Consider the following 25,970-nt stretch of genomic DNA (forward strand, 5'->3'; position numbering starts at 1 on the left):
TTTTTAAAAGATTTGAACTGGATTATCAATTTCTAAACAAGTGAGCCATATCTTAATTTAGAGCAGAGTTAAAGTATCTCTTCAAATTTCAGGATGTCCTGTCTGTATGAGAACTATTTCTTACTAGATGCCTTTTCAACATCCCAGGATGAATAAAGATGTCAGAAAATCAAAGTTGCAATAATTTCTCCTTTGTGCCAGCTTTAAGATTCACGTTTCAGATAAACAACCCTCCTAGGCATAACGGCATTTCCCATTTTTGAAGACCTCACCATAGTTCAGTAATATTTTAGCTAAACAATTCCGTGAAACATGCTTTTGCTAAAAACAGTCTTTGCCAATATATTTCAGCTTTCTATTAAAAAAAAAATGCTGTGACGATGTATTATAAACAACTATATCGTTGTACAACAAAAATTGCCACTATAAAAACTGTCCGCTTAACCAAGAGTACACACAATTATTTCCCTTAGGAATCTTCCAGAATCTCCTCCTTCATTTCCTCTGCCAGCCTCACATCACAACTGCCATTTCTCTGGCCCAGAAAACCTGACGTGGAGTTCTCTGTATTCTGTGTTACCCAAAGGGGTTCCTTAGAACAGTGGCACTTAAAATTTTCACTCTCATGCCTCATTTTTATCGAGGCAAATAACTTCAGGCCCTGCCTTCGTGTGTGCTAGATACAAAATTCCTGTATATCAAATATTTGAATCACTAGAATACTAAAGTACATACAGTTATAATAGTCTTTACCTTGGCACATTTCAATGAGATGGATGAGCTTGATTCTGTAAGCACAGCTTACCCTGTTGTAGAAGGGCTGACCTGAACTGAAACTGGAAAGTGATCTACAAGTCCTCCCAGAGGAACAGACTCCAAGAGGAACAGGGTGTCAAGGGAGAAATAGGTGTCAAGGAACGCTATTCTCCCATTTTTAAGCCCCCTTTCCCCTTACATCTCCTTGCTGGCAAGGCCCTGAGGCAGTTGGCCATTGCTTCCTCTTCCTATTCTTTCCTTCCCAGCAGTTTTAAAACATTTTTTTATACAGGTGAATAGTGACAGACCAACATCAATCAGCAAATACCCTTACTTGTATACAAGAAAAGGAATTCATAAAAAGGGTATGCAGCCAGTCCCTAAACATTTGTGCACAAAAAAACCACATTGTGCCCAGCAAATTAAGAGAGTCATTTGAAATGGAGCAAATGTTCATAAATATTGTGTACTCAACCAATTCTACTTTTAGAGTAAGGTCAAATCCTTCACTAAGGCTTTTCTTTGGGGAAGAACTGGGACTACTAATGAACTCGTTATATACATTTTGTTGGGTTTTCTTTTTTTGTGAGAAGGAATTTTTTTTATAGTTTCAAAATAGAGTCAAAACAGTTGGCTTGCAAAAAAAAGGCTGTGACATTACAATCAGATTCAAAACTAAAGAAAAAGGCCACTAAATAAACTTGAAGTTACAATAAATAATAAAAATTAATTGTAGAGGCTATCAGTAAGAGAGTCAAGATATTGCATACAACAATCACTGTTTTCTGTCAATTTACAATCATAGTGCTGGCTTATGGCATACACATTAAAATGGATGATCAAGAATGTTACAAATATTAACATTAAAGGCAAGTGAAAGAGATGATTCATCTTAAGTACCTAATTCATCAACCTTGGAATTAATCTGTAAGGAAATAAGGGTTTTTGCTTCATCATCATAAAAGAAAATAATATTCACCATATTTAAAAAGGAACAAGACTGAGGTTTAAAAAATTACCTGGAGGTCTCATTGTAGAGATTATCAATAGGTCTTATTGAAATTTAGTTTATGTAGTTTGAGTTTCTATAATTTACATAAATTCACCTAAATTAAGAAATACACAAACTTTTCAAGAACCAGAATTGCTGTTACATTGAAATAGATCGCCATTCACATGCCTTTCAGTTAAACAATCTACAGTAATACCAATTTACTATCACAGTAGCTAATGGTTTCCCCCATACCTGAGGAAGTGGTGGAATGGCTGGCACAGGAGCCAGTCAAACTGTATAAGCTCGATTTTTGTCTGTGGACTTTTCCCTGTACTACTTGACCAACTATGGCCAGAATACCTCTACTTTGTGCCAACTGAACTGTGCAAAGTCCCACTTACATACATGCCTGATGCTCAGCCTGGCCTTTGTCTGCTCAGCATGTGCATGGTACATTTCAGTCACAAGGCTTACATTATGCTGACCTCCCATTGCCCCAGGGCTGTTTGACACACTAGGCAGCCATGCCTATTTTGTTGAAGTATTGTAGCAATCACTGTGGAGACTCTTCAAAATCTGGGGAATCCCAGACACTGGGGGACTCTGCAAGTGGTTCTTTAAGCCAGCCCTTTCTGTAATGTGCTGCTGGAACGAACAAGCATTACATAATATCCACTTTAAAAAAACAAAGTAGGGTGTCCAGACACAGTGATGCTCGTAGATCTAACCAAAGAAGAAAAGTCCTTCCTGCCTCTTTCCAACATTATACCACCCACACCAGCCTCCCTGCTCCCTCAAATCACCCTCAATCAACTCATCCATCCACCTCCGGAAGAGCTAGGGCTACCAAGGAAAAGAGATGGATGGACACATGCCACCTACTGATAATAGAGAAGGATACACCACCATGATTTGGGCTATAAAATCTCTTTCTGAGAATTAAAAATACTACTCCTACTAAGATTATATGTAAGAATAATAAGATGATTATATGTAACAGGCACTGGCAGGAATTTGCAGCCGTGGGGGAGCTGTCAGTGGTTGGAAGACGTCACGATAGGAAAGGGGGAGCTGACATGGCACTCTTAGATCGCTAGTTGGGAGGCAGAGTATCAAATGCTGGGCCACAGCAACATTTCTCTGATGTTGAGGTGGCCAATACAGCTACATGTCTGATGTGCTGCTTCCTGACTGACAAAAGGAAAGCATTGTGTTGGTTAACCCTATACTGCTCCACTACCTAATACTGGGAAATACCATCAGGGATAGTATCTGAAGCATTTTGCCCCATGATGATGGGAAATTGATTACAAGGAGGCAGGATAGGGCAGAGCTGGTTAGCCTTCTGTGACCTTTGTTTTCATATGGAATGGATATGGTGACCCCAGCAACAAGCTCCCAGCCCTGGTAGACCAGTTATTTACAAAAGTTTGTAGTAATTAAAAAAACCCAAACCCATAGATTATGTAAATGTTGTTCTTACCTGGTCAAAGTTATAGAGGGCAGCATGCAAATTAGCCAGCACCCCAGTAGGGGGTTCACTGGTAATTTTAATTGAGTTTTCTAGAATTCCTTGAGGGATGATGTGTTCTTCTGGGGTTGGAGCTGGTTCAGCACTCATAAAGACTCGGAAATCCGAGTGGCTTCCTTTGCTGTATTGTTCAAGGAGTTTCTCTAAGGTCCCCAACCATTTGGCTACTAGATGAACGTTCTGTTGGAAAACATGTAACATATTCATTGTGAGATAAGAATAGGTTTATTATTTCAGATGTGAAGTATACACACATGGTAAAAATACCTTTAAAAACACTGTTAAGGCAGTTTCATGAAAAGGAACAGGCACTCAACTCCAAATGACATTTCACTATTAAATGAGCTGCTGGTGCAGAAGCAGAAAAATTAAGGATTCTAAGAAGGACATCGGTTACATTAGCAGATACTTCACTAGCCTCTGAAGGTTTCAAGCGTTGATTTAGCAAGGCACTAAAACACGTGGTTAACTTTAAGCATATGAGTAATTTCACCCCTCTTCAGCAAAGCTCTTAAGCACATACTAAAGTGTTTTGTGGAACTGGGCCCTGTCATGGGGCAGCTGGTCCCTGTGAATAGACTGGGCTCACCTCCCCTGTGTCAGAGCAGGTGAGCCCAGGTGACCCTGTTGAAGGGGGAAGTGCTACACCTGGGGCTATAAAGGCCTGTCACAGGGCAGGAAGGAGGAGGAGTGATTAGGACACATTGTGCCAGGGAAGAGGAACCCCAGAGGAGTGGCACTAACTCCAGTGGTGGCCTCTGGAGTAAGGGGCCAGGTGCCTAGGAAGGTTGCCCTGGAGCTGCTATTCCAGAAGAGCAGCAGAGCTGAAGGAGGACTGGCTGAAGCAAAGGGAGTTGGCTGGGACTACAAAGCTGCCAGAAGCAGGATTACCAGAGATCCTAGGGAAGAGAGTCCACGAAACCCTAGGACAAAAGATGAGCGAAGGGACTGGTGTCTTGTTTGTTTATTGGCTTATGTTTGGACAATATACCTAAAGAAAAGAAGATTGGGTGTGGCAGTGTATGCCTCTCAGATATGGGAGAAGCCTTGTCGTGTCACAGATGGTGGAGAATGTGGGCATCTCAAATCAGTCTCAGATACTAGGGGGGAGGCAGTAAGGTGGATCTTTGGTGTCCAGTGAAGAGAAAGCTGAGCCCATGATATTGATTGTCCCATACCACATTTGGGTGGGTCAGAGGAAAAATGGAGGCTGCGATCTGCCTGTTAACAGGACAGCAGCAGCAGATGGCCATGGTACAGCGGCAACAAAAACAGCAGCAGCAGACGACCCAGATTCTGCTCATGTAATTGATGAAGAACGTGCAGAAACAGCAGGAGGCACAGTTCGCCATTAAACAGAGGTGACAAGATGGCCCCTTTCAACAAGTGTGGTTACAGAACAGTTGGGCTAAGGAATGCCGGGCAACACGGTTGGTGATGGACCCATGAGCTGGCTGGCCCCAGGCCTGCCAAAGCAGGGACCAAAACACAATCCCAAAGGCTTCCTCTGAATGTTTGAGAGAGTGGCAAGCAATGCAGGATGAGAAGGAACAACCTGTAGCACCATTCCTAATGGGCAAAGCTCAGGTCATTTACCAAGCAATAAGCAAAGAGCAGGTGATCTTCTATCTGGCAGTGAAGGCAGCCATTCTGGATTGAGAGGGACTGACTCCAGAGGCCTAGAAACACTGGTTTCAGGTAGAACCATTTTCGTGAGTGGCACGAAAATGCCATGAGTGGTGGCTCAGAAATTACAGGATCTCATGCCTCCATGGTTCTGTCAGCTGGAGAGAGAGATTCATGGACCAAATTGTCCTGGATCAATTCCTAAAGACTGTCCCCTTGGAAGCCGACAGCTGGGTGAGACGCTTTCAGCTGGCTGGGGAGGGAGAAGCTGTTGAATGGGCAGAGGCCTTCTTTGAGGCCAAGAGAGACAAGCAGCCAGGGCAGGATGGTAAACTGAGGGGAAGCCAAAGGTGGTGGCCCAGGGAAGCTCTCAAAGGGAAAATTCTCAAATGGCCAAAAATGGGATAATGTACAAGAGCTACGGGGGGGGGGGGGTAGTCCCACAGTCTAGTAGAAGCCCTCAAGGTGGTGGCTGAGGGGGACGCTTTGTATCCTTCAGGTGTGACCAGCCTGGGCATATTAGACAAGAATGGTGTGCGATTTTCTAGGTTGTTAGACTACAAAAGCACCAAGAGCGGAAGAGCTGAAAAGCAGTATATCACCAAAAGCTGTCTGAGCCTTGACTTTTGATACCCAAGGCTTCAGAGGTGTGCCATGGCTGAAACTGAGCTGCCCCCATTACCCCTGCTTCTAGGCCTGAGCCTGTGAGGTGCTGAGTACTCTTGAATTCCGTTGAAATCCACCACTTTTCAGCTCCTTCTCTCTCTGTTTTCTCAGATAATACCATTGTTTACTTAGTAAGAACTGTATCAATATTAGCTGAAAGGTACAACTCCTGGTAGATAAGCTTGAATAGCTCACTGGTAAAGCGGGTTGAAAAAATGGTGACAATAATTAAAATCTCAATTTAAAAAAAAAATTGTCTCTGTTTCAGTACAGTGCCTAGCACAATGTGGCCGTGACCTCAGTTGGGGCCTTTAGTCACTACTATTTTTCATTTTATTACAAGAACAGCTAAACAGCAGCTAACATTTGTAGCAGATAATTAGGTTGACAAGGTGATGCAGTGCTGATGGTGTAAAAATAGAATTGGAAGGAATAATATGGCTCCCCTAATATCTTTTATTGGCAAGGCCTGGAACCTACACTTCCAGTAGTGTTTCAGGACAATGTGGCCATTTTATATATTAGCACACTATACAATATAATGTAAAACTGCTGGTCACAGCACCTTGTGTTAGTGATACTAACAATCTCATTGCTCCTGTCAACTTCTGTGGCTGCACCAAGAATGATAGTTCACCAGGGTGTTGTAAAGAGCTTTTTGTGTGTTGCAGAGAGTGGATTCTCCATTCACACAATGCTAGCCAAAGCTGCTACTGCTATCTCTGAAGAGCAGCACTCCAGTGCTGATTATACAGCTTCCCAAGGGCTAGGTATTCTAATTTTATTAGAAGACTCCATTATGGCGTACTCAATGGAACAAGAGTTCTTAATTATGTAGGAGAAGAGTGTTCCTGAGGACATAATCATGCCTAGCCGTAGGAAGCCTTCTTGTATTATCTTTCCTGGCCTCACTGGGAATACAAAGGTAGTGCTTGTAAATGTGAGGGTAAAGGCATAATGCCATATACACACAATACATGTGAACATTTACCTTGCCTTTTGCAAAGGCAAAAGAAAAACAAAACAAAATGTTCTGTTTGTGGCGTTTTTGAATTCCACAGAAAGTTGTTCCTTGTTGGACAATCCTTACCTTGCAGTCACTTCACTAGCAAACACAGCCATTCACCTAACCGAGTGCACCAATATCATCTATTGTGCTGTTTAACACTTACTTGGAGAATGACCCAATGCCCATGTGTAGCAGCCTCCTCTAGTGCCTCTTCTGCCACCATCTCTTGACCTTGTCCTAAAGAGATATTATGGAATTTTCCAGAGTCGATAGTAAACCCAAGTTTTTTTCCTATAAGGGAAGTGGTGGGGGGTAGGAAACGAACAGAGCAGAAAGGGGAAAAAATGATAACATCTCATTAATTCCACTATCACTGGGGCAATATTCATTAGTTCTTCTGAAGCACTTCACTAAACCCTTACAATTTCAACAAGCAAAATTGCGAGCTCTCAACAGCAGCCTTATTGCTGGTATTAGAAAAAGCCTGCAGAAATCTGTTCCCTTGGTTTTAAGATAATGAACCTTTTGACATTTTGACAGATGGTAGGCATTGTTAACTGAGCTTTAGAAACTCTTACAGGGGGTACAAAGCAATTCCCTTATAAAAAAGGAGCAACATGTGGTAGATATCACATCAGTTTTTTAACCGATTGGTTCAGTGGGTAAATGCACAAGCCTCTCACCTTGTGGGGCCTGAGTTTAAATTGAGCACAGTCAGGTCACAGCTGTATTAACCTGGTATTCTCAGTATAGTCTGTGGGGAATAGTAATCCTAAGCATAAAGCGACAGTGCTTTACACAATTGAATATAGTTTGTATAATGACCATTATTTAGTCACAGGGGGCACAAGATTACATGAGCATGGAGAAAATTGCCCTCTGGCTCTCATCTAGTCAAAAGGTAGAAAACAGTACAAAAGAAACTTGCATTATGCCAAGCAGAGGAATGTTCAGTCTAAAAATTTCTTCATACTATAGTGCTAATAGCCTTGCACTTTTCATCCACTCCATTTACCACAAATAGGTGGGGGGTGGGGAAACTTCACAACTTAACTCTTTTGTTAAAAATAAACCCAGTCCAACTTTGTCATATTAATTTCTATTCTTTTATGATGACACATTGTTTTGGTTTTGTTTAAGATTTTAAAATTTAGGACCCAATCCTGCTCCCTTTAAACGAAAGCCCAAAGTCCCATGGTCCTCAATGGCAGCAGGATTGGGCCTATAGATATTTTCTCTCCTTCTCCTGTGCAGGCACAACTCCCATTGAAAACAGACTCACCAAGTGTCTCCATATCTTTAAGAGGGTCTACTCCAGGGAAGAGGATGAAAAACACTGGAGTCGCTGGACTGCTCTCTTCATATGATTTTGCTAAGTCCATCCTGGTGCTCTCCACATACTTGGAACCTAGTTTTTTCTCCACAAAGTTTCTATATAAATATAAAGTATAAACTGAAGACACCAAGAATATCCACAATTACAGATTTAGGTCCAGTATTCTTCTCAGACTACATAACCTGCTGCTACTAGGCTAGCAGCAGTTTCATTAAAGAAAATTGTCAGGGAAGCAAGGGAGGGAAGGGCAGCCAGGTGGTAAAGAGGGTACAGAAAAATCTGATATATGTCTGTTCAGGAAAGGAGACAATGACTATGTGATAGAAAGGACAACTAGGCACAGCAAGCAATCAGTTAGGGAATGCTTCTTCCTAGGAAGGTGTGAGCACGGATAGCATACAGTGGTGCTGGCACAATGTGTATAGCAGGGGTGCTGAAAGCCACTGTACGAAACTTCAAACCCAATATATAATGGAAACCACTTCAAGCCAGGGGTCGCTGCCATGCCTGCAGCACCCCTAGTTCCAGCACCTATGGTAGTATAGCTGGTAGGGTTTGGGCAGTCGGGCGAAAGGTACTATTCTTTGGGAGGCAAGGGATTTAAAAAAAAACTCAGAGGGTTTGGATAAGTATACAAGGCTGACATTTTTTGAGGATCACAGATTTTTAAAGAAGAGTGAAATGGAGAATTACCATCCCATGAGTCTAACTGCTATCCCTAGAAAAAGAATGAATATTGAGAGAGAAATATGACTAAAAAGTGGGCAGTCAGCAGGAAGGATTTTTTTTTTAATTATAAATGAGCCACTCCTTGTGGCTCAGGGCACATGTATAGAATCTAATAAAATCACCAATCTATAAATAAGTAAGCCAATTCCCTATAAACAGTCAATCTGATCCCACCACCTTCTCACAAATACCTGAAAAAGAATAGATAGGCCTTGTACTATTGCCACAAAGGCCAATAATCAATAATCTCAGACTCTGACTGACCAGCTAGCTCGTAAATTAGATTCCTATAATTGAAAATTTCATCACAGCGGGCTACACATCCAATAAGCCATCTTCACGTGTGGTTCCATGGATACACACAATGTCAAAGACTGTACCTAAGAGCATAGGTCATTCTATCTGGGCGCAGTGCCCTCAGTATGATAAGTTTCTGAAGAGAGCTTTTGTTTTTCCATTCCTGTGGAAACTTTTCCTTTTCTGGGCATTCTGAGTCCACCCATTTCTTCCATCTTTTAGCAGACCCTTCGATATCTCTGTCTAACCCTCGGAACTCATCCATTAGAGCAATGGCCTGGAACACACCAAACACACACATGGGTGATGTGCCCATGACGTATAGTTGGGGTGATAATGAAATACATTTTACTAATAATATTTACTAATAATATTATTTGACACCTATGACCTAATTTAAAGCACAGTTTATATGTACAGCCTATATGAATAAATGTTTTTTTGTAAAAGACTACGCCATTTCATATCTCCATTCAATCTGCTTACAGTTAAATACCCAGTTACCACACACTGTAACACATAAGATTAGGTTTTTCTGGGAGTAAGGAGCTGTGTGAAGATTAGAATTACGTTCCTGGAGGAATACAGAGATTATAGAAAATCAGCATTTCCACATGAAATCAATATATGTTTCTATCATCTCAGGGGAAAAAAAAGTTAAAATGCAAGGATAACTCATTCAACAGCACTGCAAGTTGTATTAACATTTAATATGGAATATATGACTTTATCTGACATTATCTAGCTCTACAAGGCCTCCAGAAATAACATAAAATAAGATTTGGAACTGAAAAGCAATTCTCCAAACCTACTTTAATGGCACTCCATGACTGAGGAGTTAAAAAGTCAACCGGACTCTTGAGTGTGTGTTCGACTGTGAATCGAAGCAGGAAATCCAATTCAAGGAGTTCTATCTCTTTACTTCTCAGCAGAATCTTGACAGCATACAAAATTGAAAAAGGTCATCAGGTTTACTTGGCAGTCACTTGTGACTTAGGGCATTTACCACACAACAGACATTATTGAATAGGCAGCATAAAGCACTGAAAATTCTGGTGACTGAATCTTCTGTAGCTCTAATAGAAGAATTTAGCTTGAGCCAATTATTTTAAAATAAGGAATAGAAATATATTATAAAAGAAGTAATGGAGTGAGGTCAATTCCTAGACCTTCATTATTCACAAAGCTAATAGATTATGCTTTCAACCTTAGCCCTGTGTTTGTAGTACACACTGCAGAACTTGCCTCAGACTGTTAGACACCAAAAACCCCCACCAGTAACCTCTGAACTAAATAATTTTGCAGAAGTTAAAGTTGTCATTATGCTCTATGCTAGCAGTAGCACCCAAGTCCTTGCATTTCTTAAAAATAGCTAGATTACAATAGTAACTATGATTTATGATTCTTTAGCTAGAGTAAAAAGAGTTATTTGAAAAAAATAAAATAAAACCATAGTCCTTAAAGATCAGAGTTATTCTGGGCTTCGATGGTGCAAGATTTTTTTTTTCAATAGCACTACTGAAGTGGCTAAGGAAACCTGAGTTCCATACAACTCCCTACATTTGTCCTCCACCCCCTTTAAACACATACTGAGGGACAGGAAGTTCACACTTGTCAGAGTCATTGTTCTAGGCTCTCTTCAGACTCAGGGAGACCACAATGACTCACATTTGGAATGTTTTTTTGCAACGAGAAGCGATGGTAACTTTTTTTTTTTAAATGAAATCTTAATCTGCAGAAGTTAAACATGTCAGGAATACCACAAAACTATATCAGGGGAGACAAATCTAGCCCATAGGTTGAATGTACAATAAAAATCTTGAATTCAAATGTATCTTTAACAAAATGCCTACCACCACCATCTGTGTTCTCTCTCCTCCCCTTGCACACTGTGAAGAATGGGAATTATGTGTACTAATTTTATGAATGTTAGAATCTGTGGATAACTCTCTACCCCAAGAGTTAATTCCAGCTGGAGCTCTCACCAGCTACCCAGGAATCCAGCAATGACTAATTCAATTTCCTAGTGCTCAGATGGACAATACAGTGAATCCACTGTTGGAAGACTACCTCCTATCACCTCTGGAGAAATGCATCAGAAATCTGACCAGGTTCAGGAGACCTTCTCAAAACCTCAGGTCTTCAGGCTGGAACTCTTGAACAAAGGAACTTTGAAATGGATAAAAGATAGCCTGTGACCCAAGAGTCTCACACACGTGCTGACCGGGGGACCAGATTGTCAGAAAGGCAAACGATGTAGGGGGTGTAACCTGTCTCACCCAGCCCCAAGATCAGGGACTGATGGGTCAAGCAGGACAGCAGGACCTACTTATTATTTACTTGTATCCTACCTGGCCTGAATCTTTATATACAGTCTCATCCCAAAATCAAAAGATATTTTTATTACTTGGAGAATCTCTGCTATAAGTGCCAAACTCTACACAACCATACCTAGGGAACGGCAAGCAGCACTTCCATAATTTTCATCCCTATAACGTACTCAGAGGAGTAGAACAACAAAGAAAATAAAGGCCTACATAAAATAGCTGTGGAAGATAATATTATTTATATTGCAGTAGCATTCACAGTATGTTAGGTGCTGTACAACCACAGCACCTATTGTTTTACCTATAAACCACATTCTTCACCACTACTGCCTGAATTTTTTTTCCCTCACCTGAAACGTTGTCTGGGCTAGGAAGGCGAGTTTATCCTTTTCAAAAAGTCCCTGACTGGTGTAAAGGAAGGCAGAGTATGTAATAGCTTCTATCAGGTTGGTGATGCGACCCTGCAGATCCTCTGATGCTTCAGCCCGATCAATTGCTTTACGGAAGACTGTGTTGAAGGCCTAATGAGAGGTAGGATCACATTATTTTTAAAGGATTTTTGTTTGTTTTAAGAGCAATTTAATAGAGTCCAATGTAAGGCTTTTCAAAGTAAGTGCCTGAGCTGTATAAAATGGAGACACTGCACAAGATCACCTCCCTCCCACCGAAACAGTAGGCGTGGAGAGTGTTTTCTTGAAGGGGGCAGGGGGGAGAAAGTGGTTGGGGATCACAAATGGCAACATTTTTCAGTCTACTCATTAACTCAGGAGCAAACAACATATGCTGACTGACTCCACCAATCTTTCCTGCCCACTGGACATCCTAAAACCGACACATTCCCTCAAAGTGAAAAGGCTGGTGGTTTCAAGGAAGGAGACTTTCCATCCTCAGCCAGTCACTTTTAGTATATTGTTTAGTGAATGCTTCAAATCTCTCTATTCACTTGGCCTTGCAGGAAGATTTAACAAAAATAAGGTAAGTATTACTCACATAAATCAGAATGTAAACATCTGACAAGAGAGATTATTGGGAAGTTCAATATTGTGAGGAATTGGTGGGAAAATGCACAACCCTCTCTCTTGCACACAAACACCCCTTACACATAGCAAATATTAATAGCCGATACAAATATAAAAGGTTGCTAATTGCCGGAATCAAACCCCCATGCTTGTTCTTTTGTATCACAACAGAAATAAAGCTTTACCTTCAGTGAGAACTGATAGATGGGGTTGATTTTGCCCAGATCATTAATAACAAAGTAAAGAAGAGACGCTCTCAAAGCTGCTGGTCTGTAATACTCTCGGGCCTCATTAATTTTAACTTCATTCTCTTTTGCTTCAGCTACCTGTAGGATGATAGTTATCTAGTTCAGTGTGATAGTTATGACCGATTTAAAAAAGATCTGAATAATTAAGGGGTGATCTAAAGTGAAAAGTTGTATTGGCATAGCTACGTCTCTCAGGAGTGTGAAAAATCCATATCCCCAAGAGATGTAGTTAAGCCGACCTAACCCCTGGTATAGACAGTGCTAGCTCAACAGAATTGTTCCATCAATCTAGCTATCACCTCTTGGGGAGGTGGACTACCTCTCCCATCACTGTAGTATCTACACTGAAGTGCTACAGTTGTGCTGCTGTAGCATGTTAAGTATAGACATAGCCTAAGTCACACATATGTAATTGACAAATTCTTAACACTGCAAAGTGAGAAACGCAACATGGATACAGCCTGGAAAGCTGACATATCTGAAACAATAAAAACTGTTTGGCACATGTAGATTTAAACTAGACACTCTGCTCCAGCCTTGTTGGCTAGAAATCAGAGTTGATTTGATCTTCTTTACTATACATTACTATAATTTTAAACCAGCAGTTTAAGAGAAGTTATTATGTCAGTGGTGTGAGTTTTATATTTGTTTTCTTGATGCAGAAAGGTTGGTTGCATGATGACACTATAAAACTTGCCTTTATTTTATTAAGGAACTTATTAATCAAGCCCATTATCATCAAGCTAGAAGTCTAAATACTAAGGTGGGTGACCTTGAGTGCCTGGTATTAAATGAGGATATTGATATAATATGCATCACAGAAACTTGGTGGCATGATGATAATCAATACGATATGGTAATACCAGGGTACAAAATATATAGGAATGACAGAGTGGGTCATGCTGGTGGAGGAGTGGCATTATATGTGAAAGAAAGAATAGAGTCAAATAAATCTTAAATGAATCAAATTGTACCACAGAATCTCTATGGATAGAAATTCCATGCTTGAATAATAGGAATATATCAGTAGCAAAATACTACCAATCATGTGAACAGGACGGGGATGGCAATTGTGAAATGCTCTGGGAGACTGAGTTTTCTATTTTTATAGCATTTCTAATAATAATGGGGGATTTCAACTATTCCCATAATGAATGGGTATATGTTACCTCAGGACTGGAAGCAGAGAGAAAGTTTCTTGACACCATAAGTGACTGCTTCTTGGGGCAGCTAATCCTGAAACCCACAAGAGGAGGCAATTCTTGATTTAGTCCTAAGTGCAGCACAGGATCTGGTCCCAGAGATGAAATATAGCTAAACTGCCTGGTAATAGCAACCATAGCATAATTAAATCCTTGTTGCGGGGGAACACCAAAGAAGCCCACCACAGTAGCACTTAGGAAAGGGAACTATACAAAAATAAGGAAGCTAGTTAAATGGAAATTAGGAGGTACAGTCACAAAAGTGAAATGCCTGCAAGCTGCATGGAAACTTTTTAAAAAACATCATAATAGAGGCTCAAAAGAAATGTATATCTCAAATTAAAAAACATAGCAAAAGGACTGAAAAGTGCCACCATGACTAAAAAATAAAGTAAAAGTCATGCTTAAAAATTGGAAGTAAAATCCTACTGAGGAAAACAGAATGGAGCATAAACTCTGGCAAGTCAAATGTAAAAGTATAATTAGGCAGTCAAAAAAAGAATGTGAAGAGCAACTAACAAAAGACTTAAAAACTAACAACGATTTTTTTTAAAGTACATCAGAAGCAGAAAGCCTGCCAAACAATCAGTGGGGCCACTGGACGATTGATGTGCTGAAGGAGCACTCAAGGAAGATAAGGTCATTGCGGAGAAGCTAAAGGAATTATTTGCACCAGTCTTCACTGCAGAGGATGTGAGGGAGATTCCCACATGTGGGCCATTCTTTTTCGGTGACATATCTGAGGAACTGTCTCAGATTGAGGTGTCAATAGGGGTGGTTTTGGAACAAATTGATAAATTAAACAATAATAAGTCACCAGGACCGGTATATTCACCCAAGGATTCTGAAGGAACTCAAATATGAAATTGCAGAACTATGAACTCTGGGATATAACCTATCATTTAAATCAGCTTCTCTACCAGATGACTGGAGGATAGCTAATGACACACCAATTTTTTTAAAAGGCTCCAGAGGTGATCCTGGCAATTATAGGCTGGTAATCCTAACTTCAGTACCAGGCAAATTGGTTGAAACTATAGTAAAAAAACCTAGAATTATCAGACACATAAATGAACACAATTTGTGGGCAGAGTCAACACAGCTTTTGTAAAGGGAAATCATGCCTCACCAATCTATTAGAATTCTTTGAGTGATGGGGGAGGTGCGGGTGTCAAAACAAACATGTGGACACAGGAGATCCAGTGCATAAAATTTACTTGAAATTTCAGAAAGCTTTTGAGGAGGTCCCTCATCAAAGGCTCTTAAGCAAAGTAAGCAGTCATGGGATAAGAAGGAAGGTCCTCTCAGGGATCAATTTAAAAGACAGGAAACAAAGGATTAGAATAAACGGTCAGTTTTCAGAATGGAGAGAGATGAATAGTGATGTCCCTCAGGAATCTGTACTGGGACCAGTTCTGTTCAACACATTCATAAATGATTAGAAAAAGGGGTAAACAGCAAGGTGGCAAAATTTGCAGATAATGCAAAATTTCTCAAGATAGTTAAGTCCTAAGCAGACTGCAAAGATTTGTAAAGGGATCTCACAAAACTGGGTGAATGGGCAACAAAATGACTAGTGTAATTCAGTGTTGATAAATGCAAAGTAATGCACATTAGAAAACATAATCCCAAAATGATAGGATCTAAATTAGCAGTTACCACTCAAAAAAGAGATCTTGGAATTATTGTGGATAGTTCACTGAAAACATCTTCTCAATATGCAGCAGCAGTCTAAAAAGCTAACCGAATGTTAGGAACCATTAGGAAAGGAATAGATGATAAGACAGAAAATATCATAATGCCACTATATAAATCCAAGGTACGCCCACACTTTGCATACTACATGCCGTTCTGGTCACTCCATCTCAAAAAAATATTAGAATTGGGAAAGGTACAGGGAAGAGCAACAAAAATTATTAAAGGTATGGAGCATCTTCCATATAAGAAGAGACTAAAAAGACTGGGACTTTTTGGCTTGGAAAATAGATGACTAACTGGGGATATGACAGAGGTCTATAAAATTGTGAATGGTGTGGAGAAAGTGAATAAGGAAGCGTTATTTACTTCTTCACATTGCAGAAGAACCAGTGGTCACCTAATAAAATTAATGATCAGCAAGTTTAAAACAAATAGAAGGAAGTACTTCTTTATACAACGCACAACCGGTTGAACTCATTGTGAAGGGATGTTCTGAAGGCCCAAACTATAGCAGGGTTAAAAAAAGAATTAGATAAATTCATTTAGGATAGGTGCATTGATGGCTAGTAGCCAAGATGGTCAGGGATGAAACCTCATGCTCTCGGTGTCCATAGCTTCTGATTGCCAGAAGCTGGGCATGGGTGACGGGATGGATCACTTGACAATTGCCTGTTCTGTTCATTCCCTCTGAAACACCTGGCATTGGCCACCGTTGGACACAGGATACTGGATTAGATGGAGCATTAGTCTGACCTAGTATGGCCATTCTTATCTCTAGCTAGTCTGTTAATTCGTTTTAGAGGAGGCAAATAGTGAGAAAAACTACTTGAAAGCAGGTTTCTTAGATTTTGAAATGATTTTGGATTCAGCCACATTCACATCCTTTTGCATTTCCATGAGCTTTCATACATATAGACCGTCCATTCATTTAAATGTTAGGGAATGGCAGTTCTTTTTGAGAATACCCGTATTCATTTGTGATAAAGGATAATACACACAAATATGTTTAATCACAATTCATGCCACTAATGCTCATCCTGTTTATGAAGTTTCAGGCATCCAACCAGAGAGCAAAAATTATACCACGTGATTTATGTGACCAGTCACATGCCACTAATATAGTCATTGCATATAAAACATTTACCAAACAACTAAGAATAACAGCAACATTAAAACGAAACAAAGTCTACTTGTGGATAATTCTAAAAAACCCTCATTTTAAAATATGTAATTAATTTGAATTTTACAGGTAACTTCTAAAACTAATAAAAGAACAAAGTGTTACTGCCTTGTGCTCTATTTCTGCCGCTGTCGACTTTGTTGATTCAAGTTTCTCTACCAGTTCCGTGTCACCCAAGAAACTACCCTCAGCAGCTGACAGACGAAGCAAAAGATCATCCTCCAGGTGCTTCAGCTCAATCTTGAAATCATTCTGCTGCTTGGTCAGGAGAGACTAACAAAGGGAATGAAAAATTTAAAACAACAGCAACAAAGGATGACCATCTGTTTTGCAGAATCTTTGGCCATTATTCTCCATTCAGCTACATGACTCCATTTCAATTTTGTTTCTAAAAAAGAGATGACCTCTTCTATTCTAATGAAAAAGTATGTTACAATTATAGCAACCAGACAGGAGGAAAGCATGGTCAAACATGAAAGCATGACACCAAGAACCTGGCTTGATTCTGCTCTAACCCCCTTCTTCTGCTCAGGGTTGCACAAAGTGAGCGGGATCTGGTTATAACTGGCGAGTGGAGAATTCCCTGGCAGAGGAAATTCACCTGTAAAGCTGATGGAGCCAACTCCTGCACTAGCCACTTCCCCCTCACCTCAGCATGCGGGCTAAGGCAGAGAAAGCATGGCAGAGGTCTGCTCTTCTACCTTGATCATCCATTGGTTTATGATCCTTCCAGGAAACATCCAATCAGCATATGGTCCCTTACTGGGGGCACTCCACTGGACCATGTAGCTGGCAGAAAATAACTCAGATGATCAGGGAAGCATAACTGCATCCCTGACAGCTGTCGTCACAACTCTGCCCCAAGCAGAGCTCAGATATAAGGGAGAATCTGGCTCAGAAGTTTTCCAGACAATGTTCCCAGCTCTGTTCCTTGAAAAGTAATTTAACATCTGTACCACCGTTTACTCTTCTATAAATGGGTAAAATAGTTTCAACTTCCTACTGGTGTTGTGAGGCTTGACTCATTTGAGTCTGCAAAGTGTTTCAAGATCTTTGAAAGAAATGTACTATAGCCATATGAAGTATTTTTATTATTAATTTTTCACCTACATATTTTTAATCTTTCATTTAACATCCAGTAATCATATGACAAATCTAATCAAGACCCCTTTTCAACCATTTATAAAAATATTTCTGTTCATAAATTACTGTAAAATATGTTATTACTGCCATAAATACATTTCTTCATTCCACAAACAGCAAGAATAGATTCTTAGTACAATTAACCCAATGCCCTAGAGCCTACTAGTGCAGTCATATCCTCTTACAGATTGGCATGAAATTTAGTTTGTGCTTATTGGCTCAAGACCATTGACTCACAAAATACACTGAACGGGGTTAATCCATTTCACCTTTCACAGACATAGTGAAAATGGAAGAGCAGAAAGAAATATAAGAATAAGATCATGATATATAAATTCTAGCAATACTTTGTTAGAACCAAACCCCAAGACTTGCAGAGTTGAGAAATCAGTGGGACTTAAGCAAGTGCTTCACGCACCTCTCGGTATCTACTTGATATACAAGTTATTGACAATCATTGCTCAGTAGATTCAACTGGGTAAATTAATGCTGGACTTAGACCCTGAGGAACAGCAATGGACTGGTCAAAAGGTGGTCTCACCTTAAGTTTTTCTAAGTCAGGTCTTTCAACACTAACAACCTCAGCCAACAGCTGCTCTTCTAGCCCATCCCTTGTGACAGTGAAATTAATGAGGGTGGTCTGAGCCTGTAATTCTGGCTGATAGTGAGGGTTAGCAAGCTTCGTGTGAAGGATCAGATGGAAATTCTTGTTGAACTCACATTCTTTGTCTTCAATCTTGATATACCTGACAATAGTTAACGTGCACAGTGATGGAAAAAAGTACTGAATAAAGCAATTCACAAATATCCTACATTACATAAGACCAGTATTGTACAAGTTTAATGCCACAGAAAACAGACACAAACCAAATGCTCAATATTTGCAGTCTGAGACACAAAATGAGGATGATAAAATTCACCTGAAGCAAATGAAGTTTAGACTCTCTGCCATCATTTCATCCTTTTCATTTCCGTAGGTTCACTTGCTCATATAGCATACACTTGTGGCTTATTGACAATGAAACAGGTTCATTGAAGAGTTCACAGTTCAGAGGTAACCTTGTGTCCTTGCTCCTTACCATGAACTTGGACAAGTTTTCAAATAATTCTTACATGAACTGTGTGTGTTCTTACAATTGTTTTCTTTAGCATCTTTTAAATATTCCAGCTATAAAGGCTAACACAAAGAAATAAACAGAAATATGTTTGATAAACTGACAAATGACCGGAAGAGACACAGGGCTGTCGACGGAGGAATAAAAGAGGATTTTTAAAGGTGGCCAACAAAATGTTTTGTTCAAAACAAATTAATTACTAGGTCACATGCTGCATAGAGTGAGTGATTCTAAAATAATTTTTTATTCCACTTAAGATCCCTTAAGTAAGGCATTGCTTTCTGGCTCTGCCCTTGCTGTGGTGCTACTGTTAGCAGGAGACCTTACTAAAGCATCAAGATGAGACATGGAGATAAGGTAGCATTGACCTAGCCCTCTTATTTTATGGCATAGTTTTGAAAAACAAAAGTTAATGTTCTGTAGTCTTTGGTCTCTTATTATTTTACCTCTTTACCTCAGAGCACCATGAAGTGGAAAAATACAAATGAGATTGAACAACGAGGAGGTGGTATCCTGCACACCGCAACAACTAGCTCAGTCAAACTGCTGTTGAGCTTACAAGGTTAGAGAATCAGAGGAATGAAAGGCCTCTGAATACTGGCAGATGGTGAACCTGGTTGGCCTGCAAAAAGCATATGAACTCTAGCCAAACTTTTGAAACCTGGCAGCAAGAAGTTATGCTCCTAAATTCTTATTTAGGCACCTGTATATAAATGGCCTGGATTTTAAAATAAAATTAACCAAATCCTATATAAAACTGTACTAAAAAGGATCCAGCATCCAATTTATTATTTTTTGGGTGGGATAAAATTCACTTCTCAGGTCAGCAAGGCAGATTTCAATTCTGACACCGTGTTCTTGCAACACGTTAAGCGCCTAATGTGGACTTCTAAATGGATATGGAGAGCAAAACATCAGACCTGAACACAGCTGAGCACAACTAAGAGGGTGATTTTGTCCTCAATGCAACATACATATACACAGGCATAAGGGTGTTGGAACCAGGTCTCTGACAGAGGAGTACATGAGTTAGCTTCGTCAATGGGGAGACTATCTAGGGAACAATACTACGTTATAGAAATGAAAGGAAGTCTGGCTGTTAAATGAGCCCTGGACTCTTGTATAGAAGTATTATTTTATGAGTTCTCAATTCACAGAAGTAATAAATCATCAATTTGTGTGGTTATCATCTATGAAAGGCAAAAACTACAGAATGACTCAGTGGGTTTTATAACTGCAGCTATGCTGACTTTTTTGTTAATCACAGATTTGGGAAAAATAAATGTTTTGCTATTGCTCTCTTATGGGTCAAAAAATATGAGCAACAATGATGTTAACCAGAGGGGCGGAAAACACAAAACAGAATCATTTCATTGTTTCCATGAACTATATCTACCTAGAAATTAATTCTGGAGTATGAAATAATATAATGTGTGTAAGTGCTACGAACGGAATTCTGAATGGAGAGGTAGTGCAAGAGTGGCTCTACATGAATTACTACAAAGGATTACTTTTGGTAATTCCTTCACTTATAGTCTTTTCTTCTCCCATCCTACCAACAGGGACAATCAGAACAGACTGCAGTAAGTCTCCCCCTGCCAGGGAACATGGAAGAAGACCTTTCAAACAAGCTTGATATATAAGCTGCAGAACCACCACTTCCTTCTAGTTAGAGACTTTCAGAGAAAAATGAAAAAACGATAGATCACCCCCACTTTTCTTGTAGAAATTACTACAGCCCAAAGGGCTGCCTCAAAATAAAGTGAGAGATACATGTCCCAGAGTTTAATCCCAAAGCATCTGTACCACCAAGAAAATAGCGAGGTCTTTGCAACAATGTTTTGTTGGTGGTGGTGTTTTGTTTTGTTTTAAGAATCTTGGAATGTAAGGATGGGAACTAAACTCCTGTCTTCTGATGGGTCTATGAACAATAGATATAGCTGATGAGTAGGCACAAAAGCCAACATTTTCAGAAATAGGAGCTTCAAGTTAGGTGCCTAAATCAATAATTGTGTACCTAAATAAAGTGACTTGAGTTTCAGAAATACCAAGGAGCTCTCATCAGCTTCAACTTTTCTGCTGCTCACTACTCAGCAACTTCAGAGAAGAAGCCTTAATCTAAAAAGCAGTTTCAGTCAGTTTACATGCATTAGCTTGAGGCACCAGAGGTGGACAAAAGGAATTCATCTTTGGGAGAGTAGATCTGGAATAAAGGGAGTTTCCAGGGCCAGCTCAGTATGAGATTGATTAAGGTTGAGAACACAGAGACCACCAAGAGAGCCTGCAAAATCATCTCTGTTCTGTGTCTCTCTCTTAGGACCTGACACCCAAAGCAACACCTCATTTTTTTCTTCCAGTCCCAGGTGAAAGGGATGAATGGCTCCTGGGTCAAAGGACCAGAATAGAGAAAGTTTTGATGACATACTCAAAGACAGCCACTTTATGGAAGGCAATGCCCTGCGTTGGCAGATGCTCTGAACGATCTGGAGGATGAAGCTTCACACCCTGAGGATTAATTACCACGGCTGAACCAATCTACCAAAGGAACAGCTCTTCCCTTACAGGTATGTTCTCTGGGAGAAAAGGCAGGATAACACCCAAGACCCTAGAAGAAGAGACTTGCTGAGGAGGAAGTCTTGAGTGGATGAATATGGCCTCATGGTATGAAAAAAGGTGAGAATCCCTGATCCATCTTGAAACTTGAACAACAGCTTTTTTAGTAATTACACCGGACCTTCGCTAGAACGCGGGATTTGGGATCCATGCGCAGTACTGCGTTATAGTGGGGACTGCGTTAAAATGAATTCCAATTAAAGTAATTAAATTTGGGATCCATGGGCGCGACCGCGTTATATGCGAATTTATGCTATATAGACGCACGTTCTAGAAAGGGTCCGGTGTAGTTTGACTACTTAAAATTAAAAGATTTGTATTTCATAGATGTATAGCATTTAAGGCCAGAAGGGACCATTAGATCATCTAGTCTGACCTCCTGTATAATTTCAAGATGGATAGTTCCCGTTAAAGAACTGTGCCTCTAAATGGTATAAAATACGTCAGACTCCTACTACTACTGCATTTCCGAGCGGCCCAGACAAGATGAAGAGAGGCGGTACATAGATTTTCGGACAAGAAAGCAAGGGAAACAATATTTTTCTACTTTGGGGGGAAGAAAAACTACCTTTCCATTGATTTATGAAAAGCTTTATTTCAAACCCTGCTGTTTAAATTAAAAGCTTCTGTCTCACACGTGTGAACTCCAGCAACTAATGCAGAGAGCAAAGCTGAACTAATCAGATGCAGACTGAAGCGGTTACTTAGCAATCACAGCAGGCAGACTGTACAAGTTGGTCAAACTAGTTTTGTGGAAAAAAATTCTGCCTGAAAGTTGCACAGCTGGCAAGACGTTCAAGGAAATGAAAGCTATTCCTGAATAGAAACTGAGTTAATTGTCGTGCTGTTTCCTAAAGAATACATAACAGTCATGTCTCACATGCATGGACACAATGTTATCAGACTAATGCTGCAACTATATGCACAATCAAACCTGAAAACATCTCAAAGTACAATTTGTACTTCATAATGCCCCAATCCTTTTTGTGAAAAGGAGATCACAATCCACTACATACTCCCTGTTAAGTGAATGGAAATATATTTGCACGGCCAACATTTTAAAGCGTAGGTGCCTAAAGATAGTAAGCCTGGTTTTCAGATGCCAAGTGCCCACAGCCCCCACTGCAGTCACTCATCTTGTAGGAGAAGATTATATATATGAGGTTCTCTAAAACAAAATGTTGACAGCAGTCTTCATTCAGAAACACCACCATAAATTGGTATTATGGTATGTTCATTATAGAGTGACTGTACGAGATTTAAGCTCAAGAATAACCTCAGTTAACTATGGGGAGATATAATTTTATGAAGTTGCTTCACAAATCAGCAAGTTTTTTTTAATATGTAAGCTAATAAATTTGCTTTGGAAGGACTACAAGTTGATATATCTTCCCAGCTATGCTTTCTGTCGATTGATATCATAAGACATATTTTACTTAAAATTAGGATTGTCTGAAGCTCAGCGGATTTAATTATTTCTAATTATCCAGCTGTTGTCAGTATGTGGCCATTTTATGACAGTGGTATCTACTGTGTGGGTCAGGTTCAACTGTATATCTTTTCAAACACAGAATTAATGTACTATTGATGAAACCATTACTAGAACCAAATTAAAGTCTAGGCTGATGTATTGGTCTGCAGGGTGCTGTCAGACATGAAAGGAGTAATTAGTATTCATTACTTCGTACTCTACAACATTCCAATTATTAATGAACTTCAACTGTTGGACTACACCATATCTATCACAAACATCTTTCTAGTCTTTCTTTATTAGGAGGAAAAAACAAATGCCTGACAAAACTACTAAAAAACAGAATGCTGAAAACTTTGCTTGTTTGCTAGGGGAGGTCTGCATAGTTCTACTGCCACAGGAGGTAAACATGGCACATCTTCCATGATTCATTGTGTGTAATGTCTTTGAAATGTTAACTGGATGACCTTTTATTCAATCTTGTAAAGAACACTTAAACACACTGATTACTAAATATTAAATTGACTAGTGTTTATATATATTGCTCCATCATGCTATGTGCAAGCCATTGCTGAGTTACTGTATAATTATATTGCTATGACCCCTGCCCTTTCCACCTCAAATCCTCCCTACTATTTTATAACCCTCTTTGTTACATCACGTCTGAAATTAGATAGTAAGACTTTCAGGACCATGGGACTTGATTCTGATCACACCAGTTTTATACCAGCGTAACTAGGCCTTAATAGAATTACTTGAGATTTACATTGGTGTATGTGCAAGCAGAATCAGTCCTTGTGTTATCTTATTTGTATTGTGAGGTACCTAGCAAACCTTTGTGGACTGAAAAATAATAACTAATGATCATCATCTAACCAAGAATGCAGTAGGTAGAGATAATGGGGGAAGAGTTGAGCAGTTGTTTGAGACTTTTCAGTTACTTCCTAAAATGTAATGAAAATGAAACATTTCAAAGGGGTACGGTGCAGGGTAATGCTGTGTCTTGCATAAAATGGTGCTAGGCCTGAACAAGTGATGTGTTCACTCCATAGCCTTTATAGCCTTTACGTGCAGCTTTGACAAATATGCAGAAAATTTGGGTAACCTGCCAAAAAATGGGTCCTTTTTTGGGGGGGGGGGGGAAGGGGAGGGAGGGAGGGAAGGGACAAACACAAGTAGTAGTATTTTGCCTCCGACTAATTTCCTGTTGTGTAAGTAATCAAATCACTAATAAAACAAGCATATTTCACTTGGTCTCATCTGCTTGAGGGACATATGAAACTATGGTCCCTTCTGCCGGACTCTGGTGGCTATCCAGGAAGGCCTCAAAGAGCCCATGGCACACTGAGCCAAGTATAGGGGAAACAAACTCTTGCTATTTGTTTCACTCTCGCAGAATTCAAAATCTTTGGAGTTATTTTTCACAGCCTGTAAAAACAAAAATTCGTATTTGACCAGAGATCACGTTGCCATATTTCAGCTGAAAAGATCAATTAACTGAAAAGATTCACTCCAGGATTACACAGATGTAACCAAAATCTCTCTCCAAGGTAACTGCAGCAGCTGCTGATGTGCTATAAATTTATTTTAAAAACTTAATACTCATAAGATACAAATTGAAATTCTTATGAAAAGTGCTAGAAAGCACTGGAGACTGAACTTTTCCATTCAGCCATAGAACAGGTACAGCATAGTCCCACCAATGTGCCTCATCTCTGACCATGAAAGGCCCATATCTAGACATACAAGTGTGTATTAATTTCCACTGCCAGAAAGGGGTTATCAGTTAGTTCCTGAGCCAAAGCCCATTGAAGTCAGTAGAAAGACCCTTATTGACTTCAGTGGGTTTCAGATCAGGCTGCAACATTTTGTCATAAATAAAATTGTAAAAGGATCCCTTCATGTATCTATTCTGGTTTATTAAATCCTTATAATTTGTGAGTGATCATGAATAAATTTACTTTAAGTGTTGTATATTTAACTATAAAGAATTTAATAAACTTAGGAGGCATTTAAAATAGAAAGTACTATTCTAAAAAATATAGCAAATTTTTGCTGAGGTTCAAAGAAATTTGGTTTACCTTTTCCTGATTTTGCATGTCTCTGCACTTCCAGTTTCTAGCCAAGGCTAGAAACAAAGCATTAGAAATCCCACAAGAAAGTCTGGTCATAATATTTCGAGACAGGTTTTGAAGATTGGGATGGCATTGATGGTTTTACATTCTGATGTGCGTAGGAACTTTTGGGAGCTTATCTAACCACATCCAGATGCCCAATTATTTGATATTTACTCATCACCAGTTTTAAGTCATCACCTTTCTTAAAAAAACAAAACAAAAATTCTACATAGAAAGTTATGATGAGAAGGTAAGAAAAAGAAAAATATACAGTGTCCTTGGCAGCACCTCCGACGCAAAAATCCTGCTTGCTCTAGAATACTTACTTCCCTTTTTTAATTGTGTTTCCTCCAAGTAAGGGATCAAGTACTGGGTCTACTGTTTCATTCAAGTTTTCAATTAGGATGGTGTCTCCACAGGCCAACGCTCTTTCAATGGTCTTCAAAAACCTTAACACAAAAACCAAACCCTACCTATTAGATGATGTGCTAGTTACGGAGCAATATATTTCTGCTTTAGATTATACAAACGAGAAATATTTGTATAAGAGCTCTATCAAAACCTCCAGTATTGCACTCAAAAAGATATTTTCCAGTGGTTAATAATTCTGTGCATTTGAGGCAAGAGTCTTTGCTCCTTATTCCTGCTTATGTAGTAACAAACATGAGTTAGGTTTTGCACAAGCACAAGGTCCTACCCTGAAGAACTATTGATATGAACATTTACATTGAACATTCACAATGAAATCAAATTCACCTGCAGGTGATGTTTTCTCTCAAGTAATTTGTTCTGTGTTTGCACAGTGCCTATTACAAAGGGGTTTTGGTTCATGACTGAGGCTCCAAGGCATTACCACAAGACAAATAAATAGCAGTAATTCAAATAAATAATCA

The 25,970-nt window shown here is 39.6% G+C and overlaps 1 protein-coding gene across 1 annotated transcript in view; it reads right to left on the bottom strand.

Annotated features, from left to right (window-relative positions):
- Nucleotides 1-25,970, bottom strand: part of DNAH11 (dynein axonemal heavy chain 11) — a 276,304-nt gene that overhangs the window by 23,779 nt on the left and 226,555 nt on the right. The window contains 10 exon segments of the mRNA XM_074945797.1: nucleotides 3,234-3,461; nucleotides 6,746-6,873; nucleotides 7,865-8,013; nucleotides 9,028-9,221; nucleotides 9,757-9,879; nucleotides 11,622-11,792; nucleotides 12,476-12,616; nucleotides 16,727-16,891; nucleotides 18,303-18,507; nucleotides 25,404-25,526. Of these exon segments, the coding sequence (XP_074801898.1) occupies nucleotides 3,234-3,461; nucleotides 6,746-6,873; nucleotides 7,865-8,013; nucleotides 9,028-9,221; nucleotides 9,757-9,879; nucleotides 11,622-11,792; nucleotides 12,476-12,616; nucleotides 16,727-16,891; nucleotides 18,303-18,507; nucleotides 25,404-25,526 (1,627 nt within the window).

This window comes from Natator depressus, chromosome 2 (assembly GCF_965152275.1).
Source record: "Natator depressus isolate rNatDep1 chromosome 2, rNatDep2.hap1, whole genome shotgun sequence".
In the NCBI taxonomy this organism is placed as follows: Eukaryota; Metazoa; Chordata; order Testudines; family Cheloniidae; genus Natator; species Natator depressus.